General features: G+C 38.1%; 3 protein-coding genes across 4 annotated transcripts; all 3 read right to left on the bottom strand.

Annotated features, from left to right (window-relative positions):
• Positions 1 to 665: 665 nt before the first annotated feature.
• Positions 666 to 3,050, bottom strand: LOC107756589 (actin, alpha cardiac-like). The gene is made up of 8 exons (XM_016573764.1): positions 3,032 to 3,050; positions 2,783 to 2,911; positions 2,492 to 2,602; positions 2,025 to 2,109; positions 1,763 to 1,924; positions 1,387 to 1,578; positions 1,097 to 1,278; positions 666 to 1,007 (listed from the first exon to the last, which is right to left on the bottom strand). The coding sequence occupies exons 2-8, from the start codon at positions 2,903 to 2,905 to the stop codon at positions 864 to 866; spliced, it is 999 nt and encodes a 332-aa protein (XP_016429250.1). The 5' UTR covers positions 2,906 to 2,911; positions 3,032 to 3,050; the 3' UTR covers positions 666 to 863.
• Positions 3,051 to 7,890: 4,840 nt separating this feature from the next.
• LOC107756588 (ribonucleoside-diphosphate reductase subunit M2-like) lies at positions 7,891 to 11,810 on the bottom strand. Of its 2 annotated transcripts, none has more exons than XM_016573763.1 (11): positions 11,471 to 11,810; positions 11,221 to 11,289; positions 10,155 to 10,301; positions 9,873 to 9,989; positions 9,659 to 9,792; positions 9,318 to 9,412; positions 9,108 to 9,241; positions 8,902 to 9,006; positions 8,651 to 8,764; positions 8,402 to 8,479; positions 7,891 to 8,064 (listed from the first exon to the last, which is right to left on the bottom strand). In XM_016573763.1, exons 1-11 carry the CDS (start codon positions 11,561 to 11,563, stop codon positions 7,987 to 7,989), a joined length of 1,164 nt encoding a protein of 387 aa, XP_016429249.1. In that variant the 5' UTR covers positions 11,564 to 11,810; the 3' UTR covers positions 7,891 to 7,986. The 2 variants fall into 2 exon arrangements, with proteins under 2 accessions (XP_016429249.1, XP_016429248.1); XM_016573762.1 differs by having other exon boundaries at positions 7,891 to 8,088; positions 8,429 to 8,479; positions 11,471 to 11,809.
• A 2,913-nt stretch (positions 11,811 to 14,723) lies between these two features.
• On the bottom strand, positions 14,724 to 18,107 carry LOC107756587 (Krueppel-like factor 11). Its single transcript, XM_016573761.1, has 4 exons — positions 17,897 to 18,107; positions 16,717 to 16,962; positions 15,379 to 16,249; positions 14,724 to 15,288 (listed from the first exon to the last, which is right to left on the bottom strand). Exons 1-4 carry the CDS (start codon positions 17,924 to 17,926, stop codon positions 15,002 to 15,004), a joined length of 1,434 nt encoding a protein of 477 aa, XP_016429247.1. The 5' UTR covers positions 17,927 to 18,107; the 3' UTR covers positions 14,724 to 15,001.
• Between the last annotated feature and the right edge of the window lie 495 nt (positions 18,108 to 18,602).

Here is an 18,602-nt window from a genome sequence, read left to right as displayed (position 1 = left end):
AGCGATGCTATCTTGTAAACGACATCATAATGGTGTTCTTGATAATCAATAACTTACTTCATAGTCATGAATATAACTGAATATGTACACAGGGTTGCCAATTTTGGTTGTCTGGCTGGGATGAGATTAGTTACAGTTGTGCAGTAAAATTAACATTAAAGATTCACTTTTCATTCATGAAGATCAGTCTCCTGGCGGAAAATAAAGAATTAAGCCCAGACACCAAGTCTAGAAGGGTTAATTATTTAAATACTTAACTAATTAACTACAAATTAAATAAGTTACTTATTAATGGTATAACAATTAAATAATAATGCATTAAATATTTTGAAATATATTTAGATTTAATTTAAAAACAAAATTTTTTTAAAGTTTTATCTTTAACTGTAGAAGCTGCTAAATATATTCAGCCAATGCAGACTTGCTGCTGTAGTTTTGTTACTCTGAATTTAGTCTGAATCACTTAATGCACAGGTTTATTTTTTACATCGGCTTGTCAGATAGTTCATTCCATCCATTGCTATCACTTATTCCACATAACCAACCTACGGTATGCATGTACAATTGTGAGAAGGTTTTTTTGTTTTTTTTGTCTAATGCTTTTCAAAAAATCTACTAATAGCTAATATCATTTAGGATCAAACTGACAATAAATAGCTTTTGATGAGGAACCATGGAAAAGTCTGTATTTGTCAGCTGCAACTTCTTCACCAAATACTCAAAGACAAAACACAATGTGAGCCAAAAATACTGTTACACATCACAACTTTTATTACAACATTCATTACATGTATATACAGCATAAAGCACAGTACAAATGCATACGGAGGGTTAGTTGGATTAAACTGAGGAGGATTTGAGGTTTAGAAGCACTTCCTGTGGACGATGGAGGGACCTGCCTCATCATACTCCTGCTTGCTGATCCACATCTGCTGGAAGGTAGACAAGGAAGCCAGGATGGAACCGCCAATCCAGACCGAGTACTTACGTTCAGGGGGAGCAATGATCTAGAGGACAAACACAAGAACATGAATGTAGTTAGACTACAATTACAGCTATAAAAGAAACAAGCTAATTTAGTTGGATGGACGTTTACCTTGATCTTCATTGTGCTGGGGGCCAGGGCTGTGATCTCCTTCTGCATACGGTCAGCAATACCAGGGTACATGGTGGTACCACCAGACAGGACGTTGTTGGCATACAGATCCTTGCGGATATCAATGTCGCATTTCATAATGCTGTTGTAGGCCGTCTCATGGATGCCAGCAGACTCCATACCTGTGAGGAGCAACATTGCAAGCTATGTCAGCAAGGTAACAATTGTGATGTAAAGACAGCAACATGGGGTAATGCAATAAGGTAATTTGAGGCCCAGCCAAAACATACCAATGAAAGAGGGCTGGAAGAGGGTCTCAGGACAGCGGAAACGCTCGTTTCCAATGGTAATGACCTGGCCGTCAGGCAACTCATAGGACTTCTCCAGAGAGGAGGAAGACGCAGCAGTAGCCATTTCATTCTCAAAGTCCAGAGCGACGTAGCACAGCTTCTCCTTAATATCACGCACAATCTCACGCTCAGCTATGGAAGAAAAGAGAGAGTACTGTAAGTATAATTTATATTGGGAAAAGACCTTGAAAACATTTATTTTGCGTTCATGAAAAACGTGTCAAAAAGTGCCCCCTCTTGAGACCAGGGGAGCGTTTGTTAATTTCTAAACAAAATTCATCAGGATAGACAGAAGTATAATTCTTCTAGCACTCACCGGTAGTCACAAAAGAGTAACCACGCTCGGTCAGAATCTTCATCAGGTAGTCAGTCAGATCGCGCCCGGCCAGATCCAGACGCATGATGGCGTGAGGAAGAGCATAACCCTCATAGATGGGGACATTGTGGGTCACACCATCACCAGAGTCCAGTACAATACCTATAACATGATGGACTGGCATGTTAAATATTGCAGATTTATATAGGAATTAAAGTCTATAATGTTACTTATTGCTTCTAGTGACTTGATAGACACTGACCAGTGGTACGTCCTGAGGCATACAGAGAGAGCACAGCCTGAATGGCAACATACATGGCAGGGACATTGAAGGTCTCAAACATGATCTGAAAAGGGAGGGGGGGGATTTAAAATAAAATCTAATTCAAAATATTAACAAAAACTATAATAGTATAGGTCTATCAATAATATAAAAATAACCCTGGTTTCAGTACTAGTAATGGTAAACACACTCAAATGGTTTATGAAAACTCAAGGCTAAGGGGCCACAAGGGGGTGCTAGAGCGTCCATGAAAAAAACTCATGAGAATAATACATAAAAAAGTTTTAAAAGTTAAGATATGCATGATTTTACATTAATAAAGTTATAATATTTACATTTTTACAGTATTGGAAATTACATGGCTGCCATTATATGCTGCCTCTAGGTCTTCTTATTTGAGGTCCGTTGCAAAAAAAAAAGGTTTGTAAACCCCTGCATTAGCTTACTTGTGTCATCTTCTCCCTGTTGGCTTTAGGGTTGAGGGGGGCCTCAGTGAGCAGAGTGGGGTGCTCTTCAGGGGCCACACGCAGCTCGTTGTAGAAGGTGTGATGCCAGATCTAAAGATATTTAAATATATTAAATCATTGGATGAATGCATGGAGTGAATAACTAGGTGACTGAACACAGTATGTAGCTCGCTAATAGGAATAAATTCCCTTTTATTTTTGCTTTTACTGAATAATAAAACAGTGTCAAATGAACAATTCAGCATTCTGTATTAATTCTTTGATTGCTACCTTTTCCATGTCATCCCAGTTGGTGATGATGCCATGCTCGATGGGGTATTTCAGAGTAAGGATACCCCTCTTACTCTGAGCCTCATCTCCCACGTAGCTGTCTTTCTGACCCATACCGACCATCACACCCTAAAGGAAAAAAGTCATGGGTTATCATCACCAAGCATAGTTCAGTTAGTTTGTATAATATGTTGCAATGATTTGTTGTTAGCTGGAACCAGGAATTTACTACATGCTTTGGAGGCCCACCTGGTGACGGGGTCTGCCAACAATAAGTTCACACAAGACCAAATAAGAGATGCTAGAAAATGACCCATAGCCAGTAAGTATATCCTGTCCTTCATGGTCTCTGACTTGATTACCAAAATGGACAGATGTTTCTTAAGAGGTGACAGATCCTCTTTGGTAGCAAAATAAGCAGTGGGAAATGGTTTGTTATGATTTCAGAGCCAAATGGAAGGCCAAAAGAAGCCAAGTACTATTCTTTGATTGTTCTCCATATCTTTTAACATATGATATAATGTTTTATGTCATGTTCTGTTATTTGTGTGACAAAAAAAAACACACAAAATAGTGCTTTAGGATGATTAATTGTTGATGAATGTGATTTAATCATAAAGAACAGCACTGTTTTCTATGGATGTGGCTAAAGAAAAAAATATTAATGTATATCGCACGATGCCATTTTTGTAAGGATTACAGTTATTAGACAATAGAGGTTTTTTTTTTAAATCGTTGGCAGATGTTGAAAATTTTGTTGTACATTTTTACATTTAAGATGACCTAATCTCATCTAACACACACTTAAAATTAATCTTTTAAAACATTAATAATTTGATAACACCGTTAAAATTTAGCAAATCTCAAAATTAATATAATTTTTCATGCTGTACTTTATATTGTGAAGCCGAAAGTCCAATACCGAAAGTTTTGCTGTTGTTAACTGAAACTAAAACAATGAAAAATAATTTCTGTTAAGCTGAAAATAAAGCTGAAATAAAATTGAAATATTAGTTGAAATCATAAACTTAAAGAATTAAAAATTATGCCTTGGCAAATAACAAATAAATAAATAAATAAGTTGAAGCTGAAGAAACAAAATTACTATAACTAAAACTAACAAAAATTAAACTAAATAGAAATATTAAAAACTAATAATAATAACAAAGTTAGCCTACTACAACCTAAGCTAAAATTGAAACCTGAAAATATTAAAATAAAAACTAATTCAAAATATTAATAAATACTATAATAGCATTTAAATATAATACTAAAATAACACTGAATGAAATTCACTTGTAGCATTTAAAATGATTGGTTTTTAATTTTTTGTGTTTTATATTTAAATTAATCAAAATAGTATATAATTTTAATATTGACCATTTCTTGTCCAATAATAATTGTATTGACCAGAATATTTATATTATTTAAGCATAAGAAGACAATAGCACATGGAAAAGAGTTTGTGATTGCCATTATACACACAAAAATGTACAAATAACCTGTTTAAATGTTCGTTTTAAGGTTTTAGCTACTATTTGTACCAATAAGAATGTCAGGAAATCACACATCATGACCTTTGACCCAGAACAATATACAACTAAATGTTTAAGATCAATATATGACATCACAGGCATTTGGAAGACTAGATGTGTGGCGGGGTCACATTTAGGAGCCAGACCTGAGTAACACCACCTTTGTCAAATGGCCTGGGCCCTGGTATGTGATCGGGGCCCATAACATGCCAGACAGTTGAGAGGTGTGGGGGTGTTAAGCAGGACCCGCGTCCTTTCTCTGCAACTGCTGTTCTCTGATTGGCCCAGCTCTGTCCTTTTAGGGTCATGTTGAGTGACAGGTGCTCCTGGCTACACATCAGTGCTGCTCCTCGGTGCTGCTTGCTTGGCTCCAACTCCTTATTTGTCACCTTCTCCCCCGTTATCTCTTTCACTCAACACAATGAGCAAACAACCTCACTATGATGAGTATGGTTTTGTAAAATGCTAGTTTGGTTCTACACATGTACTTTGGGTCAAAACGTGCATTTCAGAAATGATTCATTTTCTTTCAACATCTTCGAAGGACCATTTGGCGTTAAAGGTGTCATTGCCTCCTGTTTTGGCATGTGTTTGTTATCTTGCATTGTTTCAGGCTTGGTGAACAGAAGATAATGTTCTATTTGTGCTCCTCAAAGCTCAAGCCTGACTGAAAAAGACCGTGATATCAGCGTGATAGTATTTTCTAACCTTTTGTTATCAGATTTCTGGAGTTTCTTATAGACCCTTCAGCTTGCTGTGCCAAAGTTGGATTATGTGGGAGCATTTTTTGAGCACCATGAAGTTTAAGCCTCTTTGTTAATGTGCTATTATTAGCCATTTTTCAAGCTAGCTTGATAGATATCTACAGAACACAATCCATTCGGATTCCCTTGAACCCTCATGTACCGTGACCAATTCTAGCATCTTTTTATAGCTCTGATGATGCTGTCTACCAAAATGTGATCATTGCTAATGGAATTAGCATCTTTTTGATGAAAGTACATTTATGACATTCAGGAAAGATAAACGAAGGAATTTGGGTGTCCCAGTTGCGCTATTAATGTACAGTAACAGTTGTAATTCTGCTGTGGCAATATTTACTGGGTTGTGATCTATTAGCGCTGCTATGTGGGAGGCCCAGTGGTCAAACAAAGCAAGCAACCAACACAGGCACTTTGACAGGGTCCTGTCTCCTTAAAAGGGCATGGAGGGGACACAGGATTTGCCTGTTTCAGACAGCTGCGCTTACCAGACCCCCAATTGGAGAGTGGCATCTGTTGGGCCCAAATGCTTTTTAACATTCATTATATTGGGAACAATGGTTTGTTGATCAAACTGTTTGTGACATGACCCTGCTGGGCCATACTAGAGAGTGATGTGGATTATATGCTGCGCTGATGGCAGCTACAGTGTTCGCAGGGCCTAGAGGAGAACGTCTGAAACACACAATTTAAAGTTGAATTCACTTCATGTATCAAATGTGAGTACATAAAAGCTGAGTTAATGTTCTGCTATTTCCGTAACACCAACAAGAGATAGATAGATAGAGAGAGAGAGAGAGAGAGCGAGAGAGAGAGAGATTTAAAAAATTATTTCTTGCCAGTAAGCAAGTATTATCAGTGTTGTTGTCGTTACCTAAAACTAAAACTTGATTGAAATAAATCTGAAATGTAATAAAATAAAATATACCTATTAGAGGAAAAACTTACACTAAAAACAAAAATTAGAAACCAAAATAAAATAGGTTTAAATTTAAATACTATTACATATAAATGTAACAAAGCTAAATAAAAATATTTAAGAAAAATGACAAAAGCTAAAACAAATGACAGAAGGACATAACAAAATGACAAACTAAAATTAAAATGGCAACTGAAAATGCAAAACATTTTAGAATTAAAAATATTAATTACTAATAAATAAATAATTAAATACTATAATAGTATATAAAATACTAAAATAACACTAAAATAAAGAAATCAGGTCACACTTCTTTTTTAAGGTCCAACTCTCACTATTACCTTTTAAACATGACTTTTGCCTCAATAAACTCCTAATTTGCTGATTATTAAGTTAGTAAGGTAGTTGTTAAGTTTAAGTATTGGGTAGGGTTAAGAGATCTAAGGGATGGTCATGCAAAATAAAGCATTAATATGTGCTTTACAGTATAAGTACTAATAAACAGCCAATATGCTAGTAATATGCGTGCCAATTAATAGTGAGAATTGGTCCTTATAACTTGTTACCATAAATAAATAGTAGCAGTAAAGGTAAAAACATTTGGCAAAGAAATGTGTAAGAAAAAAGAAATCTGTAAATTAAAAGAATACCTTCAACGTAAAAATTAGGAAGAAAACAATTGCAGACAAATGTTTTTTGGGGAAAAAAGACAAGGAAGACAGGTGAGAAATGTTTTTGTGAGAAACAGACTCAAGACAGGGCTTTCATAGAAACCATATGCATCACTTTGGTGTATTTGTTTGTAGATACAAGTGTGGCTTGTTGTAACACTGGGTTGTTTCAGTGATATAACGTCTGATAACAAGATCTACTGCGTGTCAATGTGTCAGCTAATGCAGCTGTTGTCAGCAAAGGACTCTTAGAATGGACTGCTGACAGGCATGCTAATGAGAAAACCCCATATAAATGATCCTCACATGTACATGTCCCAGAGTCAATCACTGTTCAGATTCAGACACTCATATCGGCTCTGACAGTTAAGACTCGGATGGATCCTCTACCTTCGTGTCACTGTGCAGTTCATAACATCATTGTTTTACAGCAGCACAGATCAACTCACAAGTCAGTGCCAGTTGTACCACACTCCAGAATAGAAATGCATGAGGCAGATATAACACTTGTTTTAGTATGTACAAAAGAAAACTGATATCAGCATACGCAAATACAAGCATAAATATTTTGAGCAATGTTAACTCTTTTTGAAGTTGAGGAATGTTTCTGCAACTTAGTTCATGCAGTCCCATGCAGAAATTGTTTCGCAACATCCTGAGAGTACTTAAGAGGATGACTGGTCACTAGCTCATGCCAAGAGTGCTCTAGATAATGGCTACTATAAATATATGAAGTGCTTTAGAAGTTTCCATGTCAGCAATGTCGTGCATGGAGAACACCATTTAATCAGTGCACGAAAACATCAAGTCTTAAATTAAACTTGAGATGTTCGCATTTTCATATGAAACTGAATTGCATTGTGAATATGTAATTATTGACCATTATTGGACCGTAATTATCAGCTTATCATATACAGAAATTCAACAGCAGTTATGAACAGTAACACTTTGGAAACCAGCCTTCAGTGAATTTATCTTGATTCTTCACCTTACTTTTAGAGTGATAAACCAAGAGGGGGACATTTTGAAAGAGACTGTATTGAAGTCAGTAAGCCTGTTCCAGTTTGGGAAAATGCTATAAGGTTTTACAGCAGATGAAAGAGAATTTATTAAGCCCGTGTAGGCAACAAAGGTGGCCAGGAGGCATAACTTGCCAAACTCTAAAAATTTGTGTTCCTGGAAGTTGATCTACACCATGCATGTACCTACATGGTTTTATATAAAAAAAATCATGTAAACAATCTAGAAATAAGTGAGGTTGAAACTTCCAAAAAGTTCATAGTTTACAAGTGTCCATTCAGGCACTCAGATTGAGTCTCTAAAAATCAGCATCCAGTCTGAAAGTGCTATTTGTGGGTCCGGACATGACTCCCATCCGCTGGTACTCGCCGACTCGCTTCTCAAAGAAGTTGGTCTTGCCCTTTTTTAAAAAAAAAAAAAAAAAAAAAAAAAACTATAAATTACCACAATACTAAGTGGTAGGTAACAATGGAACTTCAGCACCAATTACTAAAGTCTACATATATATATATATATTTTTTTTTTAAAAGCACATGTTACTATAAAATGAGATGAGTTGTAGACAAGCGTATAATTATTCCTGGTCTTCACCATGCCCAAAAGGCAAAGCAAAGAGAAAAGCAGAAAGTAGATTGGTTCTTTTTATTATTATTTAAAAACAAAAATATATTTGTGGGTCCGGACATGACTCCCATCCGCTGGTACTCGCCGACTCGCTTCTCAAAGAAGTTGGTCTTGCCCTCCAAGGAAATGTTCTCCATGAAGTCAAAAGGATTTTCCACTTTATAGACCTAGAAAGCAATTAAAAGGTTAATAAAGTTAAAATACCATCGGTTGAAAAGGCACATAAGGCTACTGATCCGAGGTCAGTCACAAAGACTATACTGCCACCATAAGCAGAGATGTAAAATTTAAAAAAAATTATACAAATATATGCGCGTGTGTGTGCCAAATAAACCTACCTTGTCAAATCCCAGCTCAAGCAGAAGTCTGTCAGCCACAAACTCAATGTATTGCTTCATCAGGTCACAATTCATACCAATAAGCTTTACTGGCAGAGCATCAGTCAGGAATTCCTAAGAAGTTAAAGAAACTAGTTTTTTTTCTTCTTGCCAATACTATGCATTTCGTTGAAGTTACAGTACAGCTTCTACAAAAACAAAAAAAAACCTGTTGAAACCCTGAAACAAAGACGTTATTAAAACACACAAACCTGTTCAATTGCAACTGCATTAATGATGATTTTCTTTACGGTTTCTTCTGAAGGTTTGTTGACCAAGTGCTTGAACATGAGGCAGGCAAAGTCACAATGAAGGCCCTGTATGTATGAGAATAAACATTAACACCATATCTTCAACTTTCACACTACACTTTCAAAAGCATTCATACCCGTTTTAGGGTGAGTCTCAAATTGGTTACCTCATCTCTGCTGATAAGTTCATTGGAGAAGGTGAGTCCAGGCATGAGTCCTCTCTTCTTTAACCAGAAAATAGAAGCAAAAGACCCAAAAAAGAAGATTCCTTCCACAGCAGCAAAAGCCACCACTCTCTCCCCTGAATACAAAGACTTAAATTAGCTCAAGCCATTTAAAATAAAATAACCAATAATAGTATATTAAATACAACATACCGAATTGTGCATTTTTGTCACCAATCCAGCTGAGTGCCCAGTCAGCCTTCTTCTTTACGCAAGGCATCGTCTCAATGGCATTGAAAAGAAATTCTCTACAAGACAAATAAAAACACGTCATTAGTCATCTAAGGACTAAAATACATAGATCAGAATTAGACAAGCATGTTTATGGAGCTCAGTTAAGGCGATTGTTTCGTGCTGACACCCTACAACCAGCTGACCACATGTCCACTGATCTTGAGCAGTCACCACTCAGCTCCCATTATCAGCTGAGGTCCGTACCCCTGCGCCACTCATCATTGCCCCAAATACCTCCAATAGCATGCCCAATAGCTCACCTCTCTTTGGGATCTTTGATGTAGGTGTCAATCAACAGACTGTACATTTCAGAGTGGATGTTTTCCATTGCAATCTGGAAACCGTAGAAGCAACGGGCTTCGGTCACTTGGACCTCCTGAGTAAATCGCTCCACCTAGAACATCACAGAAGACAAGCAATTAGAAGAGAGTTACCCGTTACATGGGTTTGGCACAAGTTTGCCTCTGAACTCACCAAGTTCTCGTTGACAATGCCATCACTTGCAGCAAAGAAAGCCAAAACATGAGAGATGAAATATCTCTCCTCGTCTTTCAGGGACTCCCAGTGCTGAAGATCTTTGGACAGGTCAACCTTGGAGAAAATAAAATGCAAAACTTTCAAAATGCAACAATCTAAAAATCAAAATAAGCGTGGCAGCAGCAGCATTAAGGTAGTGTTTGATGCGATATTTAAGAACCATAAGAATATGGGACAAACTTGAATTATCTATGGTATAAAATATAATTTGAAGCTTGCCTCCTCTGCAGTCCAGAAGGAGGCCTCTGCCTTCTTGTACATCTGCCAGATGTCATGGTACTGAATTGGAAAAATGACAAAGCGGTGGGGGTTCTCCTTCAGAAGGGGCTCCTCCTCCACAGCTCCTTTTCTAGCTTTTGTCTGGTCCTTAAAAGTTAAAACTTTAGATTTGGCAACAAACCAAATTTTAAATGGCAAGTAAAAATCTAACAGCCAGTGTGAATGGGAGGAACAATCTCATTATGCCCATTGCCAGTAAGGCTAAAAACTATGCACAAAATGTTTAATGATTTGCCAATGTCATACGCATCACTTTTTAAAGACTTTAAAACCAAAATATTTTATTACTTTTTTTACTCAAACAAATCAACCACAAGGCATTAAACACTTAAATATTTACCATTTTGACCAATATGCTAGTTTCGCCAGGGTTTGTTGCCTTGGTAACCATTTGTAACTATTTTCATATTACTGAATCTAAACACCAGAAATAAACAAGCAGCTTTGTGTGGGTCCATAGGAGGATTACGTTTCGTTCTTCTCTCCAAGTGATGCTACTACTTCCGGTCTAGTTTGCCGGTAAAACAAGAGTGCTCTTCCGTTTAACCGGATAAAGTCTAAGAAAATAATATGGTCGTATAAACATTAACAAACAATTGTCATACAGAACGGGAGTATTTTCATGTTTAGACAAGTTTTCACATCAGTTCTGCGTAGTTAACAACATTAAACCAGCTTGAGATACTGACCCGCCAAAACAAAATATTACCCAATAAATTAGCGGTCTCAAAACACAAAATAATAATTTTAAGTGTCCATGTGTCATGGAGTCCAGTAAGATTTGCTTTATGAGCTATTGTTCTTATTAAAGGCCCGGACAGTTTGGATTGATCAGCCCAACTTGGCGCGCTCTGACTCCGCCAAATTTCATCTAACATTACCACTTTGAAGACATCGCTCGAGAAATCACTAATCATCTAAAATGGTATATATATATATAACATGCTTTGATGTTGTGAATCCTTTAGAAACGTGCAGGAATGCAGTTGAAGTGAGCGTAACTTACCTCTGAATCATCAAAGATTTTGCGCGCCGTTTTGGACGCCAGGATTCTGGTGGAGTTCAGACTGGGTGGCTGAGGACAAAACAAATAACCCATTTAGAAGATTTACCACGATTAACAAGTTTAGCATTTGGCTTTTTAGTTAAGCAAATGTAATGTTTCTAGCAAAATATATAGTATTGATCAAGACGCCTAAAATTTAAAGCATCTCACTACACGTTTTAAAAGTAATATACCTAAAAAATAAACTTACCGTGTTTTCTTTGTCCACCAAGGACATGTTATTCGTTTGTGCAGAAATGGTGTTTTCATTCTTGATTTTCAGTGGAGAGCGAGTTGACGGCATTGTAAAGCTTAGAGTGTTAGGTAAAAGAGAAAATTAGGATAATAAAAAAAAAACTTCTAAAACAAAGTCCGCTATAAATAAAATGAAAAGTGTAAGATTGAAGATCCACAGTCCAGCTGGAGGAAAAAAAACGAAGTATGAATGCCGGGGATTCTTTTATATTCGATTCTTGGCGCTCATTGTCAGCCAATAGGAAAAGGGCAAACTTTACTGCTTTGTTTGGTCCTTTTAATTCTGTCATCAGATGGACCAATCAGAATTCTCCAAGACCTCACGTGAGAGCTACGCCTAGCGGGAAATTCAAACGCGTTGGGGGATGCGAAGTGTTACACAAAACCGAACGTGCAATTACACAAACAGGTTTAAAAAGGCGCGAACATGGAACAAAAGCTATGTATTAAAATCACGTAATTTTGTACAAAGTATTTAATTTACAATATACTAAAGTGTGTAAAATGTGTGTTCAAATTAACAGCCCACACAAGAAACCCTTACATTTACAGACAGTATTAGTAATAAGATTAGTAATAGCATTTCTGTTCACACTTTACATTAATGAGTTGGCATCATTTGTAATTCCCTTTGAACAGAATAAGGTTATTGAAAATGACACGTAATGCCAACTAAACCACTCCAGTCGAGATCGACTGCGGTTACCAGTCACATTAAACAGCACACAGCAAATATTATTTAAGTAAAACAACTTCTCCACTTCTGTATGGGGAAAATACATTTTAAAAAATACCTTTTTTTACAACGTCGCAGCCACAAATCCAAGCCTATTTTCAACAGCAATCCCTCCCGAAAGGAAGGTTTGGCGCCAGATTTGAGTAAACAATCATAACAAATACATAACTAGTACTATGACCCAGAAAAAAATGAAATATAAATTTTTAATGGTGAACACAAAACTATACATGTGATCTTTGAATTTACTACCTTCATAAAATCATCCTATTGACGTGGCAGAAAATTATTATTTTTTCTTCTTGTTTCTCTCGTCCACAAGCACAAAGATCATGTTGGGCACCATTAATTAATATAACACGCTACTTAAGTGTCTAAAAAGAGAGATTCTAAGTATACGTATTTTATTGTTGATTAAGCTTTACACCACAACAAACTATCAACTGCTAAGCCAGTTGCTCAGAACAACCAAACCAAAACACGGATTCCTACGAGTTTTGAGATTAATTTCAAAATCTACGTTAAAAGCAATAACCCAAATTGTATTAAAAACGTATTTTGCAAAAAGCAAAAATATTGAAAACCATTTTTGTTTCATAACAAAAACATTTTCAGGACGCGGGAGTCGACAAAGAACAATAAAAACGCCCAAGAGGCCCCTGCCTGGGATAAAATACAGCATGCTTTTGAGAGACTGCCCCTAGTGGCAGGAGGACAATAATTACATAAAAGCGAAACATTTGTGTTAAGAAAAAAAGCTGCATACATGTCTTTTTCATGGTATTTTATTTTATTCTCAGATGACATTATTTATTTAGTTATGAATGTAATAATTTGTTCTATGTTTTTGGCTGAATGATAATACAGAACAAAATATTCCAATCCAAAATAAAGATATAAATGATTTTAGCTACTATGAAATCACCAGATGCGATAGTACGATCAGCCCTGTGGTGGAAATACAACAAATCCTCGAACAGTTATGCCATACAGTAAACTGCCTCTGCTAAAGAAACCAGCAGGGGACGCACCTAACCTTTAATACAAATTTGCCGTTTGAGAACCATGTAAAATGAATTGTCTGCATTTGCAAAAAGTTGTTAAAAGGTTAGTATTATCATCATATATGACAAACAACTAATGGTCAAATGCGAATATGGCATAAAACTGGTTCTCCACAAGATAAAAAGACAGTCACGTAATAGGCCGTCATGGAGTTTACCCATTTTTCTTACTTCTCACTTTGGTTTAGATAATCATCATTAAAATAGAAAAACTGTATTTTTCAACTTTCAGTACAGTAACAATGTATATTGTTTTTTCTTTGTGTTTTCTTTTTTCGTTTGGAAATATCAGTCAGGAAGGCAAATGGGCGGTGACCAAGGCTTGTCAGTCAAGCTGCTGCTGCCATATTTACAGCTCGTCATCCTCTGTGGTTGGTCGCGCCCCCTAACCGCTCCACAATGGAGCAATGTGATTGGACGAGGTTTGTTACTGGGTGCTGTGGGGTGACAATGTTGAGAATTGATGTTGAGTGGGGCTGCGTTCAGCCCCGACAAAACGGTACAAAACGTTTTTTAAACGGAAACGGTGGTGCGTTGAACGCCCTGTTCTGATGACGCAAGAGTTGCGATTATGGCAGCTGAGAAGGCCATTCTTTGTGTTCTTTTTGAAGAATTTCCGGAGCCTGATTAAAAATCGGATTATATTTAGACAGATTTAAAGACGTTCCAGATATATACTTGTGCTCTTATTATTTCAGTTATTTTGCCTTTAATGTAAATAAGCATGTGCAAACAATATACTTGCTCTTGTGAATTTATTTAGATGTTAATTACATTGTGCTAGCTGTCTCTTTAATACCGCGTGGTTTATATACATGTTGCTGCTGATTGGGCTGACATGTTTGACACACCCACCAAACAAGATAAAACGTATCTCAAACCCCGTTGCACACCGTTTCCAGGAAACATGTCGTTCAAACCGGAAACTGTAGCAAAATGTTGCGTACCGGTTTGAGCTTGAACTTGCCCCTGGTGTTGAGTAACTGTGTCGTCACACCAGTTCATGGCTATGTAATGATTCCATTGTTTTCCTTTTCGACGTTTTACACGTTGTGTAACACTTGTCAGCCTGTTACGTGTTATGTTTTTTTGTTGTGTAATTTCTAAGTTTAATGCGTTTAGGTGTTTTTGTTATTTTAAGTCTAGGCAGTGTGTAATGGCTTAAAATGCTTATTTTTTTTATAAATTACTGAGGTCTCAATAAACTCAGCTCAAAAAATAGAGGTAACAAATAAAACAAATTCTATATTCTTACTACAAATGTTTATTATTAAATAATATGGAATATTGCAGGTAGTATCACATACAGGAATACTGTCCAATTAACAGAAGTAACATCAATAACATTTATTCATATATCAACAATAAATGCAAATTTGAATACACATTACATTCATATAGATAGTGATATTTATTTACAACTATACAATAGTAAAGAGTAAGTAACAGATGAACTGATGTAAAGACTTTGGCAAAGGGAGTAAATACACATCGGGAGACATAACTTATATAAAAGTAAACAAGAATTCCTTATAAACAACCATGATTAAAATAAAAATCCAGTGCAATGTCACGTTGTTTTTTGAACATGAATGTGTAGCAGCCTTGATTTTCTTGTATTTCCCCTGTTAAATGGTAAGGTGGATATTGTCCTGAAGTGACTGAGGTGAGTGGTCTAAGTCTCGACCTAGTTTGAGGCAGGAAGAAGCACACTAAGGGGCATGGAAGATGGTGCTTGGGAAGTGGCTATTTTGTTCATGTCGAGAACTTCGTTAGGCCACGCTGTGGACCTCTTGGTTGTCATATGACGTCGTGCGTGCTTGGTCAGGTGGTCGCTTCGCATGAACCGACGCTCACAGACAGGACAGACGAATTTCTTTTCACCCGTGTGCGTCCGACGATGCCTGGAGAGTTCATCTGAACGGGCAAATTTTTTGTCACACCCTTCCCAATGGCAACTGAAAGGCTTCTCACCTGAGATACAGAGGAAGATGATCAACAAACATGTTTTATGGATGCAACCTATTAGAACAAAAACATATTGTCTGCCAGATAGATACAAACCTGTATGGGTTCTCAAATGAGCCTTCAAGTGGGAACTTTTGAAGTAAGTCTTCTTGCATCCTTGGAAGTTGCAGACATAGTTCCGTCTGCGTGAGAAGTCAGATTGTGTCACTCCACTGCTCTGACCTGAGGGCACGTAGACTGGAGCGGGTGCCAAGGGCAGAAGCTTCGTGTTCCCAAGTGTAACAATGCTCTGCTGGCAGGTGGAGGATTGGGATACCTGAGACTGCGGGACGACGAACATCACAGTGCCCTGAGCCACAGGTGAGCCCACCAGAAGAGGTTGAGAATGTGGAAGAATGGGCTTCGATCCCGAGGCCTGCATCTGAACTGGAGTCTGAACAAATGCGGAGATGATTCCAGTCTGCCCGTTAACAGGAAACACCTGACAGAGCACTGGCGGGCTGGACATGGGCGTCTGGGGAATGGCGGGCGGTGATGTTGGGATAGAAATACCCGTGGAGTGAGGGGAAGGGGAAGTTCTCTCCGTTTTTGCAGTGTCACATGGGCTACTGCAGCTTTGCAGTTCGGCTGTGAGGTTGGCAATTGGCTCTGTGTGCTGTAGAGGGATTTCTGAGGAACATGGCTTCTCCTGCCCTGTGGTCGGAGATGGAATGTTGTGGTCCACTGATCTGTCGCCAGTGTGCCGTATAACGCTGGTGGCTCTGCGAAGTGAGGGCTGTTCTGTTGGTAGTGATGGGTTGAGCAGGACTGTGGTGCTGGGATGCAAGTTGACGTGACATGCAGCCCTGTTGGTTAAGGCTGAGCATAGTCTGGGATGTGGTTTGAGACCTGAGCAGGCCACTGAGGTACTAAGAACCGCTGTGCCTGAAGTTTCCGCAAAGCTTGGGCTATGGGGAGGGGTCATGCACTGTTGGAGAGAGGAGATTTGCATTGAGCATTGGGAATTGCCTTTAAGGCTGGAGTATACTACACAACTTGTACTCAGATTTTTGGCCCAAATTTAAGTCTGGACGAGTTGACGCTAGTTGGTGAAGGCCAGTCGGAGTTTACCAATTTCAGAGAAAATCAAATGGTGTGTGATGGGCACAAACTCAGACTATGAGTCCATCCAGTCGAAGAATATCAAACATATTTTTGTGCAAATTTTAGAACAAATATTGTTTTCATTTGTAATGTATCTCCTAGTTTCTGTGTGAGTTTGTTGTGTTCATAACAACTTGATAGTCTGGTAATATATGATGTCCAGTTTCTGTTTCAAAATGATTTAGGCCATAACAGCAGCATCCCCAAACCTTTTTTTGGAAATATTATTTATAATGCTCACTAAGAACTAGAACAAAGTACATTTTTCTTTCTTTAAAAAAAAAAACTCACCAGTGACGAGAGGGAGACCAGGTCTTTAGGGGACTCGTTGAGTTCAGGCTGCAACGGGAGAGAATCGCAGGAGTCTGAAGTGGGCGTCAGTGGGCGAGGCTTGTGCGTTCTCTGGACCCAGGAGCTCATGCACACCAAAGCCTCTGCAGCCTCCAGGTCATTGTATTCCAGAGTGTAGGAGTAGGACTTCTCACTGTCATGCCCGTTTCTCTCCATCATCGCTTCACAGATGTCCACGAGACTGGACTACAGATTGGAAAAAAGCACAATTGTCATTTTAATGCCACAGTGGGCTGGTTTCTGAACTGCAATAACGCTGAATCTGAATTGACAATACCATTATAATGAAATGTGCTCAATGTAATTGCATGATACACAATAAAAGTAGCAAAAGGGGCGATGTTTGTCATGCATCTGCTGTAAATAGCTTTTGCCATTCATAAGCAAAGAAAGGGGCCCCAGTGCTGGTCGACTACACCCACCCAGAGCCTAGCACAGTAACCTGAGCTGCTGGGAACCTCCCATGGCCAAATATAGATTTAAGAGTGACTTGCACCCAACCAAAGCACCATGTGAGTATGCCATGCAAAAATTATCATCCAAGAGTGGTAAACCATATCAAGACATATGGCATTAAAGTTACTCTTTATGCCATAACGGAGCCCTTGTGATATACAAAGCGTGATAGAAACAATGCACAACGTTGTTGTAATAACACAAACAAACAATGCATTCTAAAATAACTGACAATTTAATGCAAAAATGAAATAGGAGAAAAATGTTCAAACTCGAGTATGTTCAGGGTTCAAATAAGGTCGCTAGCGAATACAAAAAAAATATGACAGTTTAAACGTAAAGTAGCACTGCAGCTTAATACAGGAAGGAAATGCACAACAATGATTGCGGCAAACGGTTCGTCATAACTTAATTTAATTAAAGCAATGTAACACAAAGAATGTTGCTCGTTGCAAGTGTCAAGAAGATCAAATATGTTGTTTTTTATGTGTGTACACAGAAATTATAAGCATTGCTCTGTTCTAAGTCAATTGTTCTCCGTCAATGAGCGTGAAATTATTTTACATGGGTCGCAATTTACAGCAAAAGCGGATGCCATTAGTGGGTCAATGCGCAAAAACTTAAAAGTAGCAATAAAACCACTTCAGCAATATAATCAACTCACCCGGCCGGAGTCAGAAGCAAAATTCAGCATAAGTGTACGTCTATGAAAAGCAACGGGAAGACAGCTGTGATACGAAGCCTCTGCACATAAGTCTAACCACTTTTTACATCAAGGTTCAACCTCAGCTGAGTGAATCAGAAGCGCAAAAAAAACAACAGAAAGAAAAAAAAAACAGAAACAAAATTCAGATCACTCTGGCGGGTGGTAACATGTTACCAATCAAAAACAAAGGTGTAGCAGGAACGGACCAATGGGAAAGCAGGCAGCGCGTGATCAGTACGTGATCGCTCGCTGATTGGCTGAAACGGGGTGCGTGGCTGTTGGGGGGCGTTACAGAGGAGTCACCGGTGTCAGAGTAAACCCGGTGAACCCAGTGCTCGAGAACTGGGGGAAAGGTCGGCGCGGCGAACGAGCGGAATCGTGAGATACTCGCACGCGTCTGGTTAGCTGTGCCAGTGGAGTTTGGCATGCGCAGACGAGTCCACAATGAAGTAACGTGAGCCAACGCCTGTATTCAAAACACATTTTAAACAAAGAAGCGAAAACCGTATAGTCTATATATTACATAAAATGTGACTATTGTTTTTTTATGGATAGACTGTATTGCTTTTATAGTGTTGTCATGAATATTTAGTAGCCTCACGCTACTGGTATACAAAGGGGAAACGGGGACACGGTGGGATGCTGCTTATGAAAGAAACAGCCT

Source organism: Sinocyclocheilus rhinocerous, unplaced genomic scaffold (assembly GCF_001515625.1).
Source record: "Sinocyclocheilus rhinocerous isolate Xijiao unplaced genomic scaffold, SAMN03320098_v1.1 scaffold683, whole genome shotgun sequence".
NCBI lineage: Eukaryota > Metazoa > Chordata > Actinopteri > Cypriniformes > Cyprinidae > Sinocyclocheilus > Sinocyclocheilus rhinocerous.
Note: the sequence above shows the minus strand (reverse complement) of the source record. Positions and strands in the feature narration are given on the sequence as shown.

Bases quoted from the DNA above. Each gene is read 5' to 3' on its own strand.
- LOC107756589 (XM_016573764.1), bottom strand. From the start codon at position 2,905: ATGGTCGGTATGGGTCAGAAAGACAGCTACGTGGGAGATGAGGCTCAG. The intron at 1,925-2,024 runs GTCAGTGTCTAT...ATCATGTTATAG, and splicing joins TGCCTCAGGACGTACCACTG to GTATTGTACTGGACTCTGGT. The intron at 1,279-1,386 runs GTATGTTTTGGC...TGCTCCTCACAG, and splicing joins CTTCCAGCCCTCTTTCATTG to GTATGGAGTCTGCTGGCATC.
- LOC107756588 (XM_016573763.1), bottom strand. From the start codon at position 11,563: ATGCCGTCAACTCGCTCTCCACTGAAAATCAAGAATGAAAACACCATT. The intron at 9,793-9,872 runs GTGAGTTCAGAG...GTGATGTTCTAG, and splicing joins GCATTGTCAACGAGAACTTG to GTGGAGCGATTTACTCAGGA. The intron at 8,480-8,650 runs GTAGGTTTATTT...ATTGCTTTCTAG, and splicing joins TTGAGCTGGGATTTGACAAG to GTCTATAAAGTGGAAAATCC.
- LOC107756587 (XM_016573761.1), bottom strand. From the start codon at position 17,926: ATGCTGAATTTTGCTTCTGACTCCGGCCGG. The intron at 16,250-16,716 runs GTGAGTTTTTTT...TCTCTCCAACAG, and splicing joins TGGTCTCCCTCTCGTCACTG to TGCATGACCCCTCCCCATAG. The intron at 15,289-15,378 runs GTTTGTATCTAT...TCTGTATCTCAG, and splicing joins TCATTTGAGAACCCATACAG to GTGAGAAGCCTTTCAGTTGC.